The 17,932-nt window shown below is 43.4% G+C and overlaps 1 protein-coding gene across 3 annotated transcripts in view; it reads left to right on the top strand.

The window, feature by feature from the left end:
• LOC131045062 (uncharacterized) overlaps positions 1 to 17,932 on the top strand; it is a 235,450-nt gene that overhangs the window by 120,043 nt on the left and 97,475 nt on the right. For 2 of the 3 annotated variants that reach the window (XM_057978578.2, XM_057978577.2), the window contains exon 10: positions 13 to 363. In XM_057978578.2, the coding sequence (XP_057834561.2) occupies positions 13 to 363 (351 nt within the window). The remainder of the gene's footprint in view (positions 1 to 12; positions 364 to 17,932) is intronic. The other variant, XM_057978579.2, reaches the window with a different exon arrangement.

Below are 17,932 nucleotides of genomic sequence, written 5' to 3'. Positions count from 1 at the left end.
TTTTTTTTGTAGGATGTTCTGCTGTATAATTTCTTCAGTAGCTCTCCATTGGGCATGAAGTGGCGAGTAATATATGATTTCATGGAACAGAAAGGTTTCAACAGCTGTGAGCAATGTCAATATCCCAAGTTTGACAATATCAAGCATAATCTTCTGTGCAGTGAAGTGAAACATTTATATGTTGCTATCACCCGTTCAAAACAAAGATTGTGGATTTATGATGAGAATGCTCAATATACTAAACCAATGCTTGATTATTGGAAACGAATGGGCATTGTACGGTTCAGATGTTTGGACAAATCTATGGTGGAATCAATGCATGTTGTTAGTAGTTGTGATGATTGGAAGCAGCGTGGCATTCAGGTATGTGGACTGTATAAGAGAGCAATTTTCTGTTGTTATTTGGCTACAAGAAGATTCTGCATTTATTTCTTCCAAATCTGATTTTTTTAGTGTTATGATTTTGGTCAGTTTATTAAGTTGATTTGTCAACTGTAATGATATTTCTTTGTTTACATCCCCCAGCACACGGTTTAAAGCTTCCTGAAACAATAGAGAAGAAATCTGAGGAAAAAATCGCTCCAGAGATGCCCAAGAGATTCTCTGAAAGCATTCAAATCTCTGAGGAAAGAATGGCTCCAGAGATGCCCAAGAGATTCTCTGAAAGCATTTAATTGCTCATTCTTGCCCGTTAAATACACCGATCAGTCCTTATAAGGAAATTCATTCTGTCCATTTAGGGACAAAACAAGTTGGTGCTCAGTTAAATCAACAATTATCCATTAACAGTTGGCTAGCAGATGAAGAAGAAGCACAGTTAACAAATTGGTTAGAAAACTGCACACAAGCTTCAGCCTAGGAGTATAAAGAATATGAATGGAATTCATTGAAGCATTTGTGTACACCATATTTACATTGAAAGCATTCGACCTGTGAGGAAACACCAAAGAAGAAATTACTTTCCTTCAAGATTAATAGTGAAAGAAGAAAGAGAAACTGCTGTAGGTTGGATTCATCTATTCTATTTCTGTTAGCCAATGGGTTTCAATATTAGGAATTGTAGCTAAAAATAATGGGAAATGGCATGTCTGCATTGATTACAGGGAATTAAACAAAGCAACCAAAACGGATTATTTTCCTCTCGCCTTCATTGAGTAGGCTGAAAGATCCCTGATGGATCTTTTAAGCTGACAGGCTGTAATTTTTTAATTATTTGTTTTAAAATAAATTCTTCCTGTTTATTAAATGATCTTTCAGAGAGAGACAGAAGTTGCAGAAAGGTTGTGTCTTTTGTTTATATTTGTATTTTTCCAGATAGAGGTAAACAATGAATAACAACAGCAGCAAATATGAAATAGGTTGGAAAATAATGTGCAATAATATAATATTCAGCCAACCCAGAATAGCTACAAATCGTACCAGGCAAAATACATAAATGATATGCCAGCAAAGTATCTACCAACCAAAATAATGTTGCCGGCTGCAAGAAAGACCATCCACGCACAAAAAAAGAGATGGCTGATGAATACCAATCAGCAACCCACATGCCAGCTGGAAGGAGGCCGTACGGCTGCTGCAGTCACGTCCAAGCAGCCAAGGAACTCCCACGTGCCAAGCAATATACCCAACGTCCAAAACCAAAGCTCTTCCAATGCTGAACTTGCACTCCAATCAAAGTCTGAAACCAAATGAAGCTGCTGAAACCTTCTATTGGGGTTTGTGTCCCAATATCTAAGCCCTGGGGTTTGCGTCCCAGTTCTCCAGAAATCGCTCCTCAGAGCAAATTCACAAATGCCAAGTGTTAGTAGCCTAAGTGGATTTCGTTGTAGCATACAAAACACCAAGATCCAACTATAATGCCAGAGTACAATAAAACACTATCATGGAACTAACAACACATGACACAGTATGCCGAGAGATATTCATGTAACACAGATGTATATCATATATTAATCTCCACTCCAATGTGTTTCCAAATGTGCTACAAGCTTACATATAAAGAGTTTGCGGTTGGTTAGGCCATCAACCGTCAGACAACCAACTACCCGTTAGTTATAACTTAATACTATTGTTTTATTTTAATACATTACCAAAAAGCCTTATTTACTAATTAACTGGCTTACATCATCCCCCCCCAAAACTTGTTCGTCTTCTAGATGAACACCACAGCAAAATAACAAGAAATATCTATTTAGAGGGACAAGAGGATGTCCCTGTTCTCGTACTGGTCCGCTCTCGGAGTATCTTCAGATCCCTTTTAGCGAGGAGTTGCTTCTCTCGAGTGGCTTTCAGAAGCCTGAGTGCATCCATGCAGTCCTTCACAGAGGCAGCCAACTTCCGTTCCTGTTTCAATCGCGTGGTTCTCTCTTGAACCATTTCTTGCTCTATAGTATGGATCCTTTCTTTCAGTTCACTTTCACGCTGTAGGGCTAAGGTGTGGTCTCCTTCTATTTTGCTCGCTTTCCAGGTCATCCTTTGGAGCTGTAAAAATGTAGTACGGAAAGTCTGTTCCATAGAAGTGAGAGTTCTCATTACTTCTTGATTACCTCCTGTATGCCCACTAAGGATCTGTGGTACACCCCATTCTGCTACTATCTCCGGAGTTTCTGTGTCGGGCCAGCCATGGTTTCCAATTTTCTCTGAGAACTCCCTCTTGCAGCCTTCTGTCATACATGCCAGTAGTGCTTTCGTTGCTCTTACTATAGCAGGCATATCAGATCCTCGAGAATTCTCTATCATCCTGTCTGTAGCTGTCCTCATTACTTCTAGCTGAGAAAGAAAATGTTGTGCAACAAGTTCCCACTCTCGAATCCCCTCTGCTGGTGAGGACGTAGTGTGCCCTTTCCCGATTTCTTCAATCCTCAGGTTCTCCTCCTGCTGATCAGGCCCCAACGATGGTGAAGGAGGTGGAATCTTTATGTCCATCTGGAATCTCGCTAGTAAGCTGTCTGCTTCTGTCTCCATGTCTGTTTCCTCGGTCCCCTTTCCTATGCCTCCCTCTGGTTCTTCACAGTGTATTCCCCCTTCTGTATTTCCTACCTCCATGGTTGCAAGTTGATCAGTTATTGGTGCCACTACCAATGCAACAGCTCTAGCCGCTTCCACGCCTCTGGGTGTGTTTATATGGAGGGTGTGGGCCCCAGCACTGTGTCCCCTCAAGTCTACTAACTGAGATGGGGTCCTTGTGACCCCAGTTACCAATTGTGCCGTGATGGGAATCTGTGCTGGTTTAAAAAGTACCTTTTTCCTTACTCCCCATCTTGGTACGGCTGGTATGGCCCCCGTAGGGCTTTCTATCTGCCTTAGACCTCCTATGTGACCTCCTTCCTGTTCCATGCCCATTGGCTCCATACGGAATTCTCCTTTGTCTTCCTCTGGAGATGATATGTATGTCTCTTCTTCCCCTATCTCCACCTCTTCCTTTGAGTTGTTGTCTTCTTCTCCTCCCTCTTCAATGCTCCCTGCCAGTTCTTGCCTTGCTTTTTTCCTCGGTGTTGTCTCTGTGGTTACTGTAAAAGTGTCCAGGTGTAGCCAATAATACATGGCTGGCTTGTAGGGCTCCACCCGGCTTGTGGCCACAAAACGCCCTCTATTTTCCAACGCTACTTGAGTTCTCAATGCTTCCAAGAAGAGGGCAATGAGGTGATGGGGCACATATAGAGTCTTGTGTTTGAGGAGCATGGCTTCCTTTACCCGGCTGGAGAGGATGCGGCCCCAGTTATAAATTTTGCCATTACTCAATCCGTGCATGAGGCGTAGCATCCATATTGCAACATCAGATGCTCCGCTTGCTGCTTTTAGCTTACTCTTCAGGATATCCATGATGCATCTCCACTCTGGTGAGCTGAGATAGGATTTCTTTAGGCCCCTTCTATTGCTATTCTGCCATAAACTGTCCCATTGCTCTTCTGTGAGTGTATCGCCACAGATGTGTTCCAGGAGCCACTTCTTCTCTTCTGTAGGCATTCTTGTTGAAGGTTTCATAGCTGAATCGCCGCTACTAGGAATGCCGAAAACCTTGCTGAATTCCTTGGGTGCATAAGAAATGACCACTGTCTGTCCCAAATAGTCAATTACTGATCTATGTTTTTCCGGCTCATACCCATGGACCATGGCACGCAATATAGGCTCAAATTCTTTTAGATTGAAGATGGGCATAAAAATGATTTTATGAACTTCTGCCTTCTTCAGTGAATTCTTTAGAGGGTGGTCCTCCTCATTGCTCTCCCACCACTTCCTGCACTCGCTTCCAACAACTCCTTCAAACGTGATATTCTCCACGTTTACCTGTTCTACTGCCCTGTCCTGGCTTTTCCTGCTGGTTCCTGGCATGGCCATTGGTTGCTTATTAGAGGTACTGGCCTTGTAGTTTATGTCATAACTTCCTGTTCTAGGGTTTCCAGGACTTCCTTTCATCATCTTGTGCCTTGCTCGCGTATGCTTTCTCCTTACTGTGCAACCGTAGTGATGGCCCTTTTGGTAGCCTTGAGCTTTTTCACCGATCTCTGTACTGTGGAGCTGATGTGGCCATTTTACCCGGTAGCTGTGTGCGCTGTGGCTATGGCTATGGCTAAGGCGGACGTCCCAGTTGAGTGTTGCGTACACTAGCTGCTGCATACGCCTTGGTCTGGTGCTGCGCACGCCTACGGTGGTGCTGCGTATGCCACGGGGGCTGCGTACGCCACGGATGCTACGCACGCCTACGGTGGGGCTGCGTACGCCAGTGGTGCTGCGTACACCGGTGGTGCTGCGTATGCCGGGGGTACTGCGTACGCCGGTGGTGGTGCGTGTGCCGCTAGTGCTGCATGTGCCACTGACCCGCGGATGCCTTAGCTTGCGTACGCTTGGGGCGTTCCCTTCGCCGCCGTCACCTCCGCCTCCCCGTGTTCCCTTCGTGCCACCCTTCCCCTTTGTCTTCCCGCATACGCCGCGTCTCCCCTTCGTGGCTACGCTCCAACCTTTCCAACGTGTAGCGTGCCCTTTCTTGGTCGTTCGTACGTGTTGCGTGGTGTGTACAGGCTGTGTGGTGCGTATGTGTCGCTTAATGCCTCCGCAAGGGTTGCTATGCCTTCGTGCCAATTGCTCACTGCGTACACCTTTTATACTCCATGCTTCTTTGTTGTCTCTGCCAAGGTTTATGTGCCTTTGTGCCCCTTGGCTCCTTTTATGCCGGGTGCTTTTTATTCTCCGTTTCTTATTTTGTGAGCCACTCCCTCCTTTGTTTTGCTGGCCCCATATTAAACGCTTTATATTTCTTCTTGTCTTTATTTTTCTATGGCCTTTTCTTTTTATGCGAAATATTTTTATTTGGGTTCTATTTGCATTTAATTTTTCCTTGTTCTCAGCCCATGTTTCTAACTTTCGTGACTTAGAACCATTCTCCTTGGTCCCACTTTCTTTCCAGGCATACCCCAACATATTTACCGCAACAGTTTCTCTCTCCTCTCTCTCCTGGACAGTTCCTCTCCCCTGAATAGTTTCTCTCTCCTTGTAGATTTTGAGCTTTGAGCCATTTACGGGGTCTTTGATCGGATTGCCATCTATGGTAGATAGTTTTATAGCTCCGTTTGCCCCTACTCCCTGTATTTTATAGGATCCTAACCATCGTACCTTAAACTTCCCAGGTCGGAGTTCATTCCGGCCGTTGTATTTGAGCACCAACTGTCTCGGTGAGAATTTCATTCGTCTCAGGTGTTTGTCGTGCCAGTATTTCCTTATTCTCTGGGCTACTTCTGTGGCCCATTGTGCCACTGTCCTACGTTCCTTCATCTGAATTAATGTAGTCAATCGCTCCCTTAGGCTGTCCTCGTCCCCCAACTGGTTTTGGACTGCTATTCTCAAACTTGGTATAGTGTACTCTACTGGCATTATAGTTTCCTGTCCATACATGAGCTGGAATGGGGTATGCCCAGTAGTGGCTTTGTAAGAAGTACGATAGGCCCACAACACCGCGCTCAACCTTTCCTCCCAGTCCTCTTGTTCTACTCCACAAGTCTTGTATAGAATGGACACCAATACTTTGTTTATTGATTCTGCTTGTCCATTCGCCCTTGGGTAGTATGGACTCGACAGGGTGTGAAAAATTCTAAATTCTATTGTCATAGTGCGTATCACCTGATTCACAAAATGTATGCCTCTATCACTGGTGACTTGTATCGGTATGCCAAATCAAGTTACGATCTGTTCATATAGAAACTTGGTAGTACTGAGTGCTGTGTTGTCTGGAAGAGCTCTAGCCTCGGCCCATTTTGTAAGGTATTCTGTGGCCACTACTATGTACCGACACCTATGTGCTTTGCTTACCCTGAGTGGCCCTACAAAATCTAGCTCCCATCTCTCAAACAACTCCTGCGGTTGGGATGGAAAAAGAGGCATAAAGTCTCGTTTGAGTGGCTTACCCGCCCTTTGGCAAGTATCGCAGCTTGATACCCATTCCCGCGCATCTGCATAAAGTGTAGGCCACCACAACCCTGCTAGTAATATTTTTCTTGCGGTAGCATCTGGGCCCATATGCCCTCCGGCTAGCCCTTCATGTGATTCCCTGAGAACCCCTGGAATTTCTTCTTCTAAGACGCACCTTCGTAGTACCCCATCGGGGCCCATTTTGTACAAAAGGCCGTGGATCAGTTGGAATGTTGTGCTTTTCAATGCCAGCTTCCTTCTTTCACTTGGGGGCATCTCCTTTGGAAACGTTGCGCTAGCGAGGTATTGTTCGAGCTTCTCATACCACGATGGTAAGACTCCTATTTGAAACAAGTGGCCATCCGAGAAATCCTCGTTTACCCCCCCTTCTGCGCGTTCCCCTGATTTTATCCTTGACAGATGATCAGCCATTACATGGCTCTTTCCTGGTCGCACCACAATGTTGAAGATAAATTCCTGGAGTAAGATCAGCCATCGACTTACTCTCCCTTGGATGACCGGTTTGTTTACCAGATACAAGAGTGCCTGGTGATCTACGAAGAAGGTAAAGGGGGTGGCCAGGAGGTAATGCCGGAATTTTTGCACTGCGTACACCATCCCCAAGGCTTCTCGTTCTGTGGTACTATAGTTTCTTTCTACTCTTGAGAGTAGGCGACTTGCAAAGTATATAGGGTGGTCCAAGCCTGTGCCTCCTGCTTGTGCTAGAGTGGCGCTAATGGCAAAGTTGGAGGCGTCCACATGCACATCAAATTTATCATCCCAATTTGGGTATATCAGGATAGGTGCACTTACAAGTCTAGATTTGAGTTCTCTAAAGGCCTCTTCTTGGTCTTGGTGCCATACGAATGGCTCCCCCTTCCTTGTGAGTTTTTCCAGTGGGAGGGACACCTCAGCAAATCCTTTGATAAACCGTCGATAGTATCCTACGTGGCCCAGGAAGGATTTTACTCCTGTAACATCCATTGGGTCTTCCATTTCCATGATGACTCTTATCTTATCAGGGTCAGTCTTCAACCCTGCTTTGCAGACTATGTGGCCAAGTAACCTTCCTTGGGGAACGAGGAACCGACACTTCTTTGGATTGAGGGCAAGTCGTGCTCGACGGCACCTCTCCATGCACTCCCCTAGTATTTGCAAGTGATCCTTCTTCTCACTGTACACTGACCAATCGTCTAGAAACGCTTTAAAATTTCGATCTGCCCTTTTGTCAAAGATATGTAGTATGATCCTCTGGAATGTGGTTGGGGCGTTGCATAATCCGAATGGCATCCGATTATACACGTAAACTCCATCTTCCACAATAAAGGTGGTTTTCAGCCTATCCTCTTCAGCTATGCTGATCTGGTTGTAACCCGAAAAGCCATCCATGAAGGAATAGATTTCGTGCCCCGCCACTTCTTCCAGTATACTATCAGTAAACTGTATGGGAAAGGGATCCTTCACTGTCACAGCATTTAAACATCTGAAGTCTACGCAGATGCGGATCTGATTTCCCTCTTTTTTGGGGAAATGACAATAGGCGAGACCCATTCACTGGTTTGCACCCGGAATACGATTTCGGCTTCTAACATTTTTTCTATTTCCTCTTGCACCTTTGCCGTGTAGTTTTTATTCATGCGGTACGGGCGTTTCCTCACTGGCCTCGCCCCTGGTATTAATGGTATGCGATGTACGCATAGTTCTGGAGGTACTCCCTTCAAATCCCTTATATGTCCATGCGAACACATCTTTGTACTCGAGAAATATTTTAAATGCTGTTGCTTTTAGTACGGGGTCCTATTGTGACCATTTCACACATCGCCCCATTAAAATGGGGACCCCCTCTTTTTGCTCGGTTTTGCCTGTTTCTCTCTCTGCTTTTAGGGTTTTGGGTTAGTGAGTCAGTCGTCTGGACTGGGGTTAAGCCTTAGGGTTTCCGTTTTGATGTTTTCAAGCCGGTGTCTAGTCCAAATTTTGAAGATTGTTGAGCTTCCTCTCGTAGGATGCAATTTTGAAATAAGGTGAATCTGTCAGGGGGTCAAATGAGTTTGTCTAGGTTCAGTCAGATTTTTGAATGCAAGTCCAAATTTTGCCTAAGTGTTAATGATGGAATTGTGAATTTTGTCCGGGTGATTTTTGGCTAATTTTTGAGAATTTTGATAATTGAGCCCGAGCATTGGAGATAGCCTAGTTATGCCTTGTGAAGTGGCTGAAGTCTTAAAACCTTGATATTTTGGCCTATAGAGGCAAAAATCGCTCCTGTCCTTCAGTCAAGGACCAGGGCGAAATTAGTATTTTATGCATCTTGGTCATTGACTTGTTTCATTTATCTTGTGCAGGGTCGCCAGGAGGTGCAATCGAGCATGAATTGAAGTTTTTGAAGATTTTTGAGACTCAAAATGGCAAATTTTTAAAGTTTAAAGTCAAATCGCTCCTGTCCTTGAGTCAGGGACTAGGGCGAAATGACTTACTTAGACCATTTTTGACCTCATTTTGATCTAATTGAAGCGTCAAGGACGCAATGGAAGGTGAAATCAACATGATGGAACGCCAGGATTTAGCCGTTTGCAATGAAAAGTTGAGATTTTGACCTCAAGGACAAAAATCGCTCCTGTCCCTCACTGAAGGACCGGAGCTTGTTTCTTAAAATTCAACTGTCTTTGCAGGACTAAGGCGATTTTTGGATTGGAAGAGGTAAAGGAGGACATCTTTTGTCCATTGAATATAATTTGAAGAAATTTGCAAACAAGGAAACATGCTATGAAGACAAATCGCTCTTGTCCCTCACTGAAGGACCGGAGCTTGAAATCCAAAATTGCCTTGTCCTTGAAAGATTTGAACGATTTCGCGATTTGAGAAGAATAAGGGAGGTACATTTTACTCGTTGAATATAATTTGATTGTACCTCGAAGGAGAAAATTGGCCCTAGAAGCAAAATCGCTCCTATCTCTCTGCTAGGGACCAGGGCGAATTTCAATGATAGCTTCTGTCCCTCTCCAAGGGACCAGAGCGATTTGCTTAAAAGACAAGTTTTTGGCGAAGTGAAATGAATTTTTAAGTTTGAGGCAAGTAAAAGGAGGCATAACGAATCTATTGGAGATCATTTGAAGATTGCAAGATACCAAATGAAGCCCATATTTGCCTAGGCGCTCCTGTCCCTCTCCAAGGGACCAGAGCGATTTCTTCTTAAGACAAATTTCCCACCAAGTTGGAGCAAGTCTCATGTTAAAGATAAGTGAAGGGGAACATAATGAGTCCGTTGAAGACAAATTTGAAAGTTGGCAAAGCACGAATGAGCTTATAAGTGAAAGTTCGCTCCTATCCCTCAGCCAGGGACCAGGGCGAAATCAAGGCTATCTAATATTCCCCTCCAAGTTTAAACCACTCCAGGCCAAGGTATAAGGGGGCAATGATGTTTGGAACGCCTCGAAGAGAAACAAAGTTGCAAGGACCGTGAAAAGTGATGGAAATGGTCAAGTTCGCTCCTGTCCCTCTCCCAGGGACCAGAGCGAAATGTCTAAGTATGCTTAATTTTGAGGTGCCACTTCCATTTCAAATGTTCAAAAAGGAGTAAGGAACACCATTTTATACTTTGAAGGCAATTGCAAGTTGATACGAACAAGGATTAGCCCAATGAACAAAAGTTCGCTCTTGTCCTTCAGTTAAGGACCAGGGCGATATTCATAAAATCAATCCTTTTCTTCCTAGACCACGCCAAGGCAAAGTTACACAAGGTCGAATATGTCCTTGGAAGGATGATGGACAAGGAACCAAACGTCAAAAAGTGATTAACTTGATCAAGGATGCAAAATCGCTCCTGTCCTTAAGTCAAGGACCAGGGCGATATTCATAAAATTAGTCATTTCCTTCAAAAGCTTCGTCAAGCCTAGGCCACACAAGGTTGAAAATGTCATTAGAAAGGTGATGAATGAGGAGTTAATGTTAAAAGTTGACAATTTTAAGCTAAAATACAAAGTTCGCTCCTGTCCCTCACCAAGGGACCAGAGCGAAAATGGTCTAGGAGGCATTCGTTTCAAAACATTGAATCAATCAAGCTCAAGGTTCCTATTTAAAATGCCAGTTTCAACGTAGAGGAAGTAGTTTTGAACGTGAAAATCCAGATTAAAAAGCTAAGGCGCTCCTGCCCCTCTCCCATGGACCAGAGTGATATGGTTTGTATCCCTTACATCTCTCATGTGTTTGGCGCCAATAAATTTTGAAATACATTAAATGCTTAATTTCGATAAACCTTGAAATATTTAATTAAAATTGGCATTTAATGGGTGCGCACAAGGTATTTGATTAATTAATTTTGCCTTTTAAAATCGAAATAATTAATTATAAAGGCATTTTAATTAATCAATTAATTAAATAAATAAAATTGGAGCGCTTGGGTTTTATTTTCTGTATTTTACAAAGTCGGCCTCTATTTTTATTTGAAATTTATTTATTATTTGCCTATTTTCAAAAGTCGGCCTATGGGGGATTGAAGAGGTAAGCGCTTATATAAAGGGGGTATGATATCTCATTTCAAATCATCATTTAATCGTTCATTTGCATGCGATTTTGGAAGACAAGGAAAAGTGCGAAATTTCCATCCAAGGAAGAGTGCGAATTTGGTTAGAAGTGGAGCGAATACTCTATCATCACGTTGGAGACCCCAAAGGTGGTGAAATTAACTAAGAAAGGCGCCTTTGCTAGAGGAGGACCACATTGAAGACTTCAAACTTCGTTTTTGCCTAGGCGAATTTCCTTATTTTGCATTTTTTTAGAGTTAGCTCTCAAGTGAGGTATGGCGAAGTCTTCTTTTGTCTAAATTTTGAATTTTGATCGTCATAGTCTTAATCTAAATTTTGAATTTTGAAATTTTGAATTTCCAGTAGCTCAATCGTATTTAGGAAATGATAACTCAAGGACTTATCATGAAGTTTCCTAAATTCAATCTTTAATCTAATTTATGTTTGTACATTGCAAAATCTATTTCTTATTATGAAATGTTGTGTAGGTGTTACAATGGCGACCCCAAAGGCGGGAGCATCCACCAGTCGTCCAGCTCTCATGAAGGAAGATCAAAAGAACGAAGAATTGGATACCAAGATCGTGTCGAAGTGGAGCAACATTGGAGATACCAACTTGGGAAACTTCAGTACGAAGAAGTTCCGAGAGGTCCCTTACACTGGCAAGCCATCACTTGTCGCAAGGAGAATAATTGAAAGTGGCATTATCAAGGCGGCTGGCTTCCCTCCAGCAATCCAGTGCCATGAGTTGATGATCGAGTGTGCTCGCCATTATGATCCACAGTCCAGATCGATAGTGTCCAAGGAGGGAGACACTTTTGCTCATCTTTCAGAGGAAGCTATCAGTGAAGCTCTTCACTTGCCAGAACATAAAGATATGATTTATAAAAGCTTAGAAGGAGCCAGGTCCATGTATGAAGATGATCCAGACACTTGCTTGAGCATCATCAACAAGAATTGGTTACTCAAGAGTCGTCCTCGCCTGAGCAAGATTCCGAACACACCACATAGGATTGACTTCCAGGAGGAGTACAGAGATTTGATAACATTACTCAACCGAGTTACAGGGGCTCCTCAAGCCTTCTATTTTGAGAAGTGGATGTTCTACTTCATCCAAGTGATAGTTCAACGAAAAGGAACAATTCATTGGGCTAGAATGATTAGCCATTGCTTGGACGTGCAGTTAAGAAGACTGAAGGCTACCAAGTCTTTCCACATGAGTTCATACATCGTATATGCCTTGATAAGGAGTTTTGAATATGCAGGACTGCCTCACAGAGGAGTGATCGGAAGAGGGCTTGGCTAGGTCAGAGTTTGTGATTCCTATGTTCACTTGCATCATCCGCCAAGAAATAACTACAAGTTAGTCAATGATACATTCACGATGAACATCACCAGGACATTGCAAGGCGGGATTCACAATCGGCTATCTCAGGATGCACAAGAGCTTGTAAAGAGGTACGGTGCATGGTTTATCCAATTCCAGAAGTTTACATATATTAGAGTTCATGGATGTCCTTCACCTCCCTACATGTTGCCAAGATATCCGACAGACAGAATAGTGTTACTTGAGGTAACAAGACAGTTGGCAGCTTATGTGAAAGCATTCAGACACCGACATGGAAATGGAGTTCCTGTGCCTATCATATTAGGGAATTCAGTTGAGGTATGTCCTAATGCTCTAGCCATGGATGATGCAGAGAAAGAGTTAACTTTATATTCATTTTCATTCTTTGCCTTGAGAGAGAGCTTTGATCCATATGGGTATATAGAGGAGACAGTCGGAAGAAAATATAAGCATGAGTTTCAGATAGAGGACTTTGTGATGAATCTCTTGGATGACCTTGAAGTGAAAAGAAAGATGCATTCTAGATTGCCTTTAGACTTCATCAGGAAATGCAAGATTTACAGAGTGGCCGACCAAGCTCAGGATAGTGGTAGACATCTCCAATCATCTTATGATCGAGAAAGCAAATCAGTGAGGCTAGATTGGAATGAACCCAAGGTTGTGGATCTAGATGCTTTGATGGCTCCAGTTTTGTCTTGTACTCGCAGATGAGTTGATGTGCAACATCAAAAGTTGAGAGAGCAAGGCATATCTATGACTTTCACTTTAGAAGAAAGACCAGTTGAAGGAGGAGCAAGTGTAAGTGAGGGTAATCCTAATCCCAGAAACACAAGCGAAGGCAACCTTCGAAGCGTAAGTGAGGGCAATCCCCATCCAAGAGGCTCGAAGAGGAAAGAGAGACCTGAGAAAAGAGAATCTTCCAAGAAGAAGCAAGAGGCCAACCGAGATCGTTCATCCGGCACATCTTCTCGACCTGAGAAGAGGACACTTGAGATAGAGGAGTCTATGGAATCAATGGTACAGAACGATAAAGAAGGACAGGCACCTCGAAGGTCACCAAGTGGGTCTCTCCAAGCTAATGAGCTACATGAAGATAAGGAAGATAATGAAGTAACATCTCCTCTCAGAGAAGAAGAAACATTGCCTAAGGAGATACAGGTTAAAGAAACAAGATCGGCCATCCCAGATTGGTTAAAGGAAAGACTTTCAAGGGTGATTGTGATTGAAGACGAGGACAGTGTGATTGATTTAGAGAGCCTTGTTGGAAATTCTCAAGAAATGACAGAGAAGAGGAAGGCTACTAAGATGTCCAAGATGATCAGAGATGAGACAGGATCCAGGAAATTGCAGATAGCTACACTAGCAGTAGACAAGTATGAAGGTGAGATCCTCGCAGAAGAATATGATGTAGAGACATTTGAGCTTGGTCCACTCACAGCCGAGCAGACGTTGGATGATGCCACTGATTCATTTGAGGCACTTAAGGACAAGCTTAGAGAAGAAATGGAGAAAAATAGAAAGCTTGAGAGAGAGGTCGGTGCATGGCGAAGTTACTTCAGTCATCTCAATCAGCCTTTGGGACGTCAGGATCCAGCAGTATCTCCTATGCAGGCACTTCCCCTCCAATCAATTGGTGAGGCAGAGAGAGTCAGGAGTTTGGTCCAGCTTATGAGCTCTTGGATTGACAAATCTCATACAGTTGCTATTGAATTTGCAACAAGGATGATGCAGACCATTCACCGAGCTATTCAGGTTCTTGAGGTCATCCACAACCTAATGATAACTGTAGCTGCTTTTGCTCATACTAAGGATGTTATCATTCCTGTTCTGCAAGTAATCAGACAAACATCAAGGAAGGTCCTAGCACAAGAAAAGATAATGGATGGAGGACCTCATAGTTTACTCCAATGGTCAACTTTACTCCAGATGAAGGAAGTTCTTTTTGAGGACATCAGTAACAAATGCAATCAAGTTGAAGAGATTATCCATCCGATCCAGGACAAAGTGTTTGAAGTATTATGTGCTATTCTTGGCAGGAGGATTGCAGTTGAGACAGATGTGGATTTGCAAGAATTAGAAGATAGAGTCAAGGTCATCTTTGCAAAGATGAGAATGTTATTACAAATGAGCAACGAGATCAGATGTTTGCCACCATGCTCCTGATTGAGAAGATCAAAGAACTTGAACCTGGATGGGACGCTGCTCTTCTCAAGGCTTTTGATCAGGTCATCCACTTGGAAGAACGAATGAGGAATCTTCCCGAGATTCCAATTGTTGAGATCGAAGGAATTGTCTCCAGATTCAGTGCATATGCTAAAAAGGACCATTGGAAAGGGAATAAGATTCTAGATGAGAGGTTGTTATAGATGACGTGGCACCTTAATTGTCATTGGTCTGTCTCCTAGATTTTCGTGCCAAATTTAATATTTGGCTATGCATTTAATATTGTTCAGTAAAAACGGGGCTATTTGTAATAAACCCTAATTAGGGTTTAGGTGTCATAATCTTGGCCATTGATCTTTTTTTTGATTTGGACCGTTCATTGTAATTAAGGATACTATATATACCCTCATTTCTTTTCATTTTGTAACTAGAAAACTAGAGATTAAGGAGAAATTAGAGAATTAGAGAGATATTAGAGATTAGCAATTTGATTTGTAGCAAGATTGAGGTTTGAGGAAGGAATTTCAAACAATTGTTGTTCATGATGGCTTTGAGATCAATAGAATATTGAAGTTATGGTGTTTTATTGCAATTCTTATGGTTATCTTCATGGTTGTTCACTTTCTTGAATCATTCTCAATCCAAGTAGTATTTTAGTTTGAAGGATAAAGTGTTGGACTTGATCGTCGGTGAGATTCACTCTCCAAACACTAGCTTCTTGCTGATTGTAGGAATGCCTTGCGTGGTCAACTGGATAAACTTGAATCACTTAAACCTTCAATCATTGTTTTATCTTGGATATGTGCCTTTGTGGTAGTGTCTATGATCCTTGATGAATTGAAAAATCATTTGTTACCTTAGAAGATCGCATCAATTTCAATTGAGTTGTTATTTTATGGCAATATTGAAGTTGGTAGAATCTTGCCAAGTCTCGTCCACATTGAGTCATTCTTAGGGTTAGATTAGACTAGATCTCTTGCAAGCCGTACTCTTTTGATCTTTTTTGAGAATTCGTTTAGTTTAGGAAATTCTACTTCGGAAACGTAAGGCCCCTTGATGACACAGCAATCACAACGACCACTGGTGCTTATCCACACCTAGAGACCCTACTTAAAAGAACATTGAAGTCACCCTAACTGATCCTTCTTGCGATATCTTCAGCAGTTAGAGATTTTATTCAAGAGAGGATAAGGTACCCTTGGGTATTTTATTCTGTGTATTATTGTGTACAAAATACACGTCAACAGGTCCCAATCGTCCCCTACTAGTATTACTTTCGGATCCTTTTCTTCGCCGAGGTTGGTTTGTTGTACCTTGGATTCCACATATTGTACGATCTCATCTTCTCCGAATTGGTGGGCTGGGGTCCCATCTACCTGGGCTTTCCCTTCTTGGTATTCTGCAAATTGTGGTGGGTAAGTATTGCCTTCCTCGATCTTTAGGATCTCCAACACGTTGCACGGGTGAAAGATTTCATAATCTTCCATCTGCCAGTGGAATAACCCACTGATAGAACTTGTTTCGTCCTTTGAGCAATTCCTCAGGCGGAGGACTCCTTCTTCATCAGGTTCCATTTCAGCATCCTCCCCTGGTGTGCCTTTCTCGGACTCGGAATCTGAAGCCACTTCTTGACTCACTACTTGGTTTCCTAGATCAATGATATATTTCTTCCCTTCACTTTCAATTTAGAGAGTGTTTTTCTTCCAATTGTGATCCGCTTTGGCCATGATGAGCCATCCTCTTCCCAAGAGTGCATCGTATCCTTTCCTTGCTAAGGATATAACCATAAAATCCAGAAAGAATTGTTGGCTTCCAATGGTTACCTTTTGGCCCATTAGTGTGCCAAGTGGTTTTATGCCATGTTGATCTGCTCCTACGAGGTGGAAGGTAGGTGGCCAGAGCGTCGGCTTCCCCAAGGTTTTCCATGTCCTCTCAGGTAGCACGTTTACCGCGGACCCACCATCTACAATCGTGTTAGTAAGTCTGTAACCAAGAATCTCCATTTCTACTACGGCTGGTGTCCTCCCTACCCCTACTGCCATCAACATAGGGTCAGCGGTCTCCTTTGAGTGGTTCCTTCCTTCCATCTCTTCTCTATGGCCCGACATCTTTTCCCCCTTTGTGGTCTCCTCCACTTGGTTTATTGCTATCCGTAATTGTGGTAGTGTTTGCAGCAGATCCGCTACACGGACTGGTATAGTGGTTTGTAGCAGTTGGTTCATTATGGTAGCTTCGGAGTCGGCTCGTATGGTCCGGGTAGTTTTGTGGGGTACCATCTTCTGCCGTCCCTCACTCATTTCCCTTTCTACTTCCTTTTGTGCCTCCTTTAGTCTTTCCTTTTCTATACCTGGTTCAGGGTAAGTTAGGTTCCTTGTATGAGACCGGGTAATGGCCAATACTTCTGGTTCTGACCGTACTACCTCCAGCATGTTCACGCCTTTCTGTCTTGGACATTTGGCATCTTCGTGGTTGCCCGGTCCGCACCATTTGCAGAGTAGCCCTCCTCCTTGTCCAACACCACTTTGGCAGTCACGTGCAAAATGGCGCCATTCGTTACATTGCCGACATTGTATCATCGCTCTGCCTTTTGCATCATATTGGATGCGTCCTTGTGGTGTATTATTATTCCTGTTGTTGTTACTTCCCCTCCAGTTGTTCCTATAGCCACCTAGTGATGGGTCAGAGTTTGTGTTCTTGGAGGGTGCTAATGGAATATCCCAACACTTGGCAGATGTCACAGAAAGTTTTCTTTGGACAATTGGTTTTTGTGTGTCCCTCTAGTTTGCACTTTGTGCACCAGAGGTCCCTGCCCTCCCTACTTTCCTCCTTTTGTGTCCGTATTTCCTACATCATCCGTCTCATATCCTTCCTGAGTGCCTGTATGGTTTGTGATTTTTCCTCGCTTTCCTGATCACTACTATCCTCATCACTTGTGCGCTTCTTGCCTTTTGATGTCTTGCTCTCACTTTCAATATCCATGGCTCTATTGTAAGCGTCCATGAAAGTAGATGGAGGTACCACCTTCATCTTTTTCCTCAGGGATGGTTGCAGACCCTCGATGAACCATCGCTTCTTCAACCCATCGGCTAGCGTATTGTCCATTTTCCCAATTAATTCTTTTAGTTTGCGGTAATAGGACTGTACGGTCTCAGTCTTGCCATGTTTAGTGTTGTATATTTCTGCGACGATCTCGTCATCGTCCCTTAGTAGCCGAAAAAACTCCTCAAATACTTTGGCCAGTTTTTTCCAGGTATCCTTTGCAGTGGTGGGTAGATCCGTGTACCAGTCAATGGCAATTCCACGGAGGGTGGCCGGAAATGCTTTCAGCCAATTATCCTCATCATCCTCGCCATTGGCCTGCCATATGGTGACACACGTTTTATAGTGGTGAGTGGGGTCCTCCGATCCTAGTCCATTGAATCGGGGAAGTTTCTGTTTTTCGGGGTTGTGTGCCATCTTCCTCGTACCCCCCGAGTTATTCTGGGAATTGTTGAATGGTTCA

Source organism: Cryptomeria japonica, chromosome 7 (assembly GCF_030272615.1).
Source record: "Cryptomeria japonica chromosome 7, Sugi_1.0, whole genome shotgun sequence".
In the NCBI taxonomy this organism is placed as follows: domain Eukaryota; kingdom Viridiplantae; phylum Streptophyta; class Pinopsida; order Cupressales; family Cupressaceae; genus Cryptomeria; species Cryptomeria japonica.
Note: the sequence above shows the minus strand (reverse complement) of the source record. Positions and strands in the feature narration are given on the sequence as shown.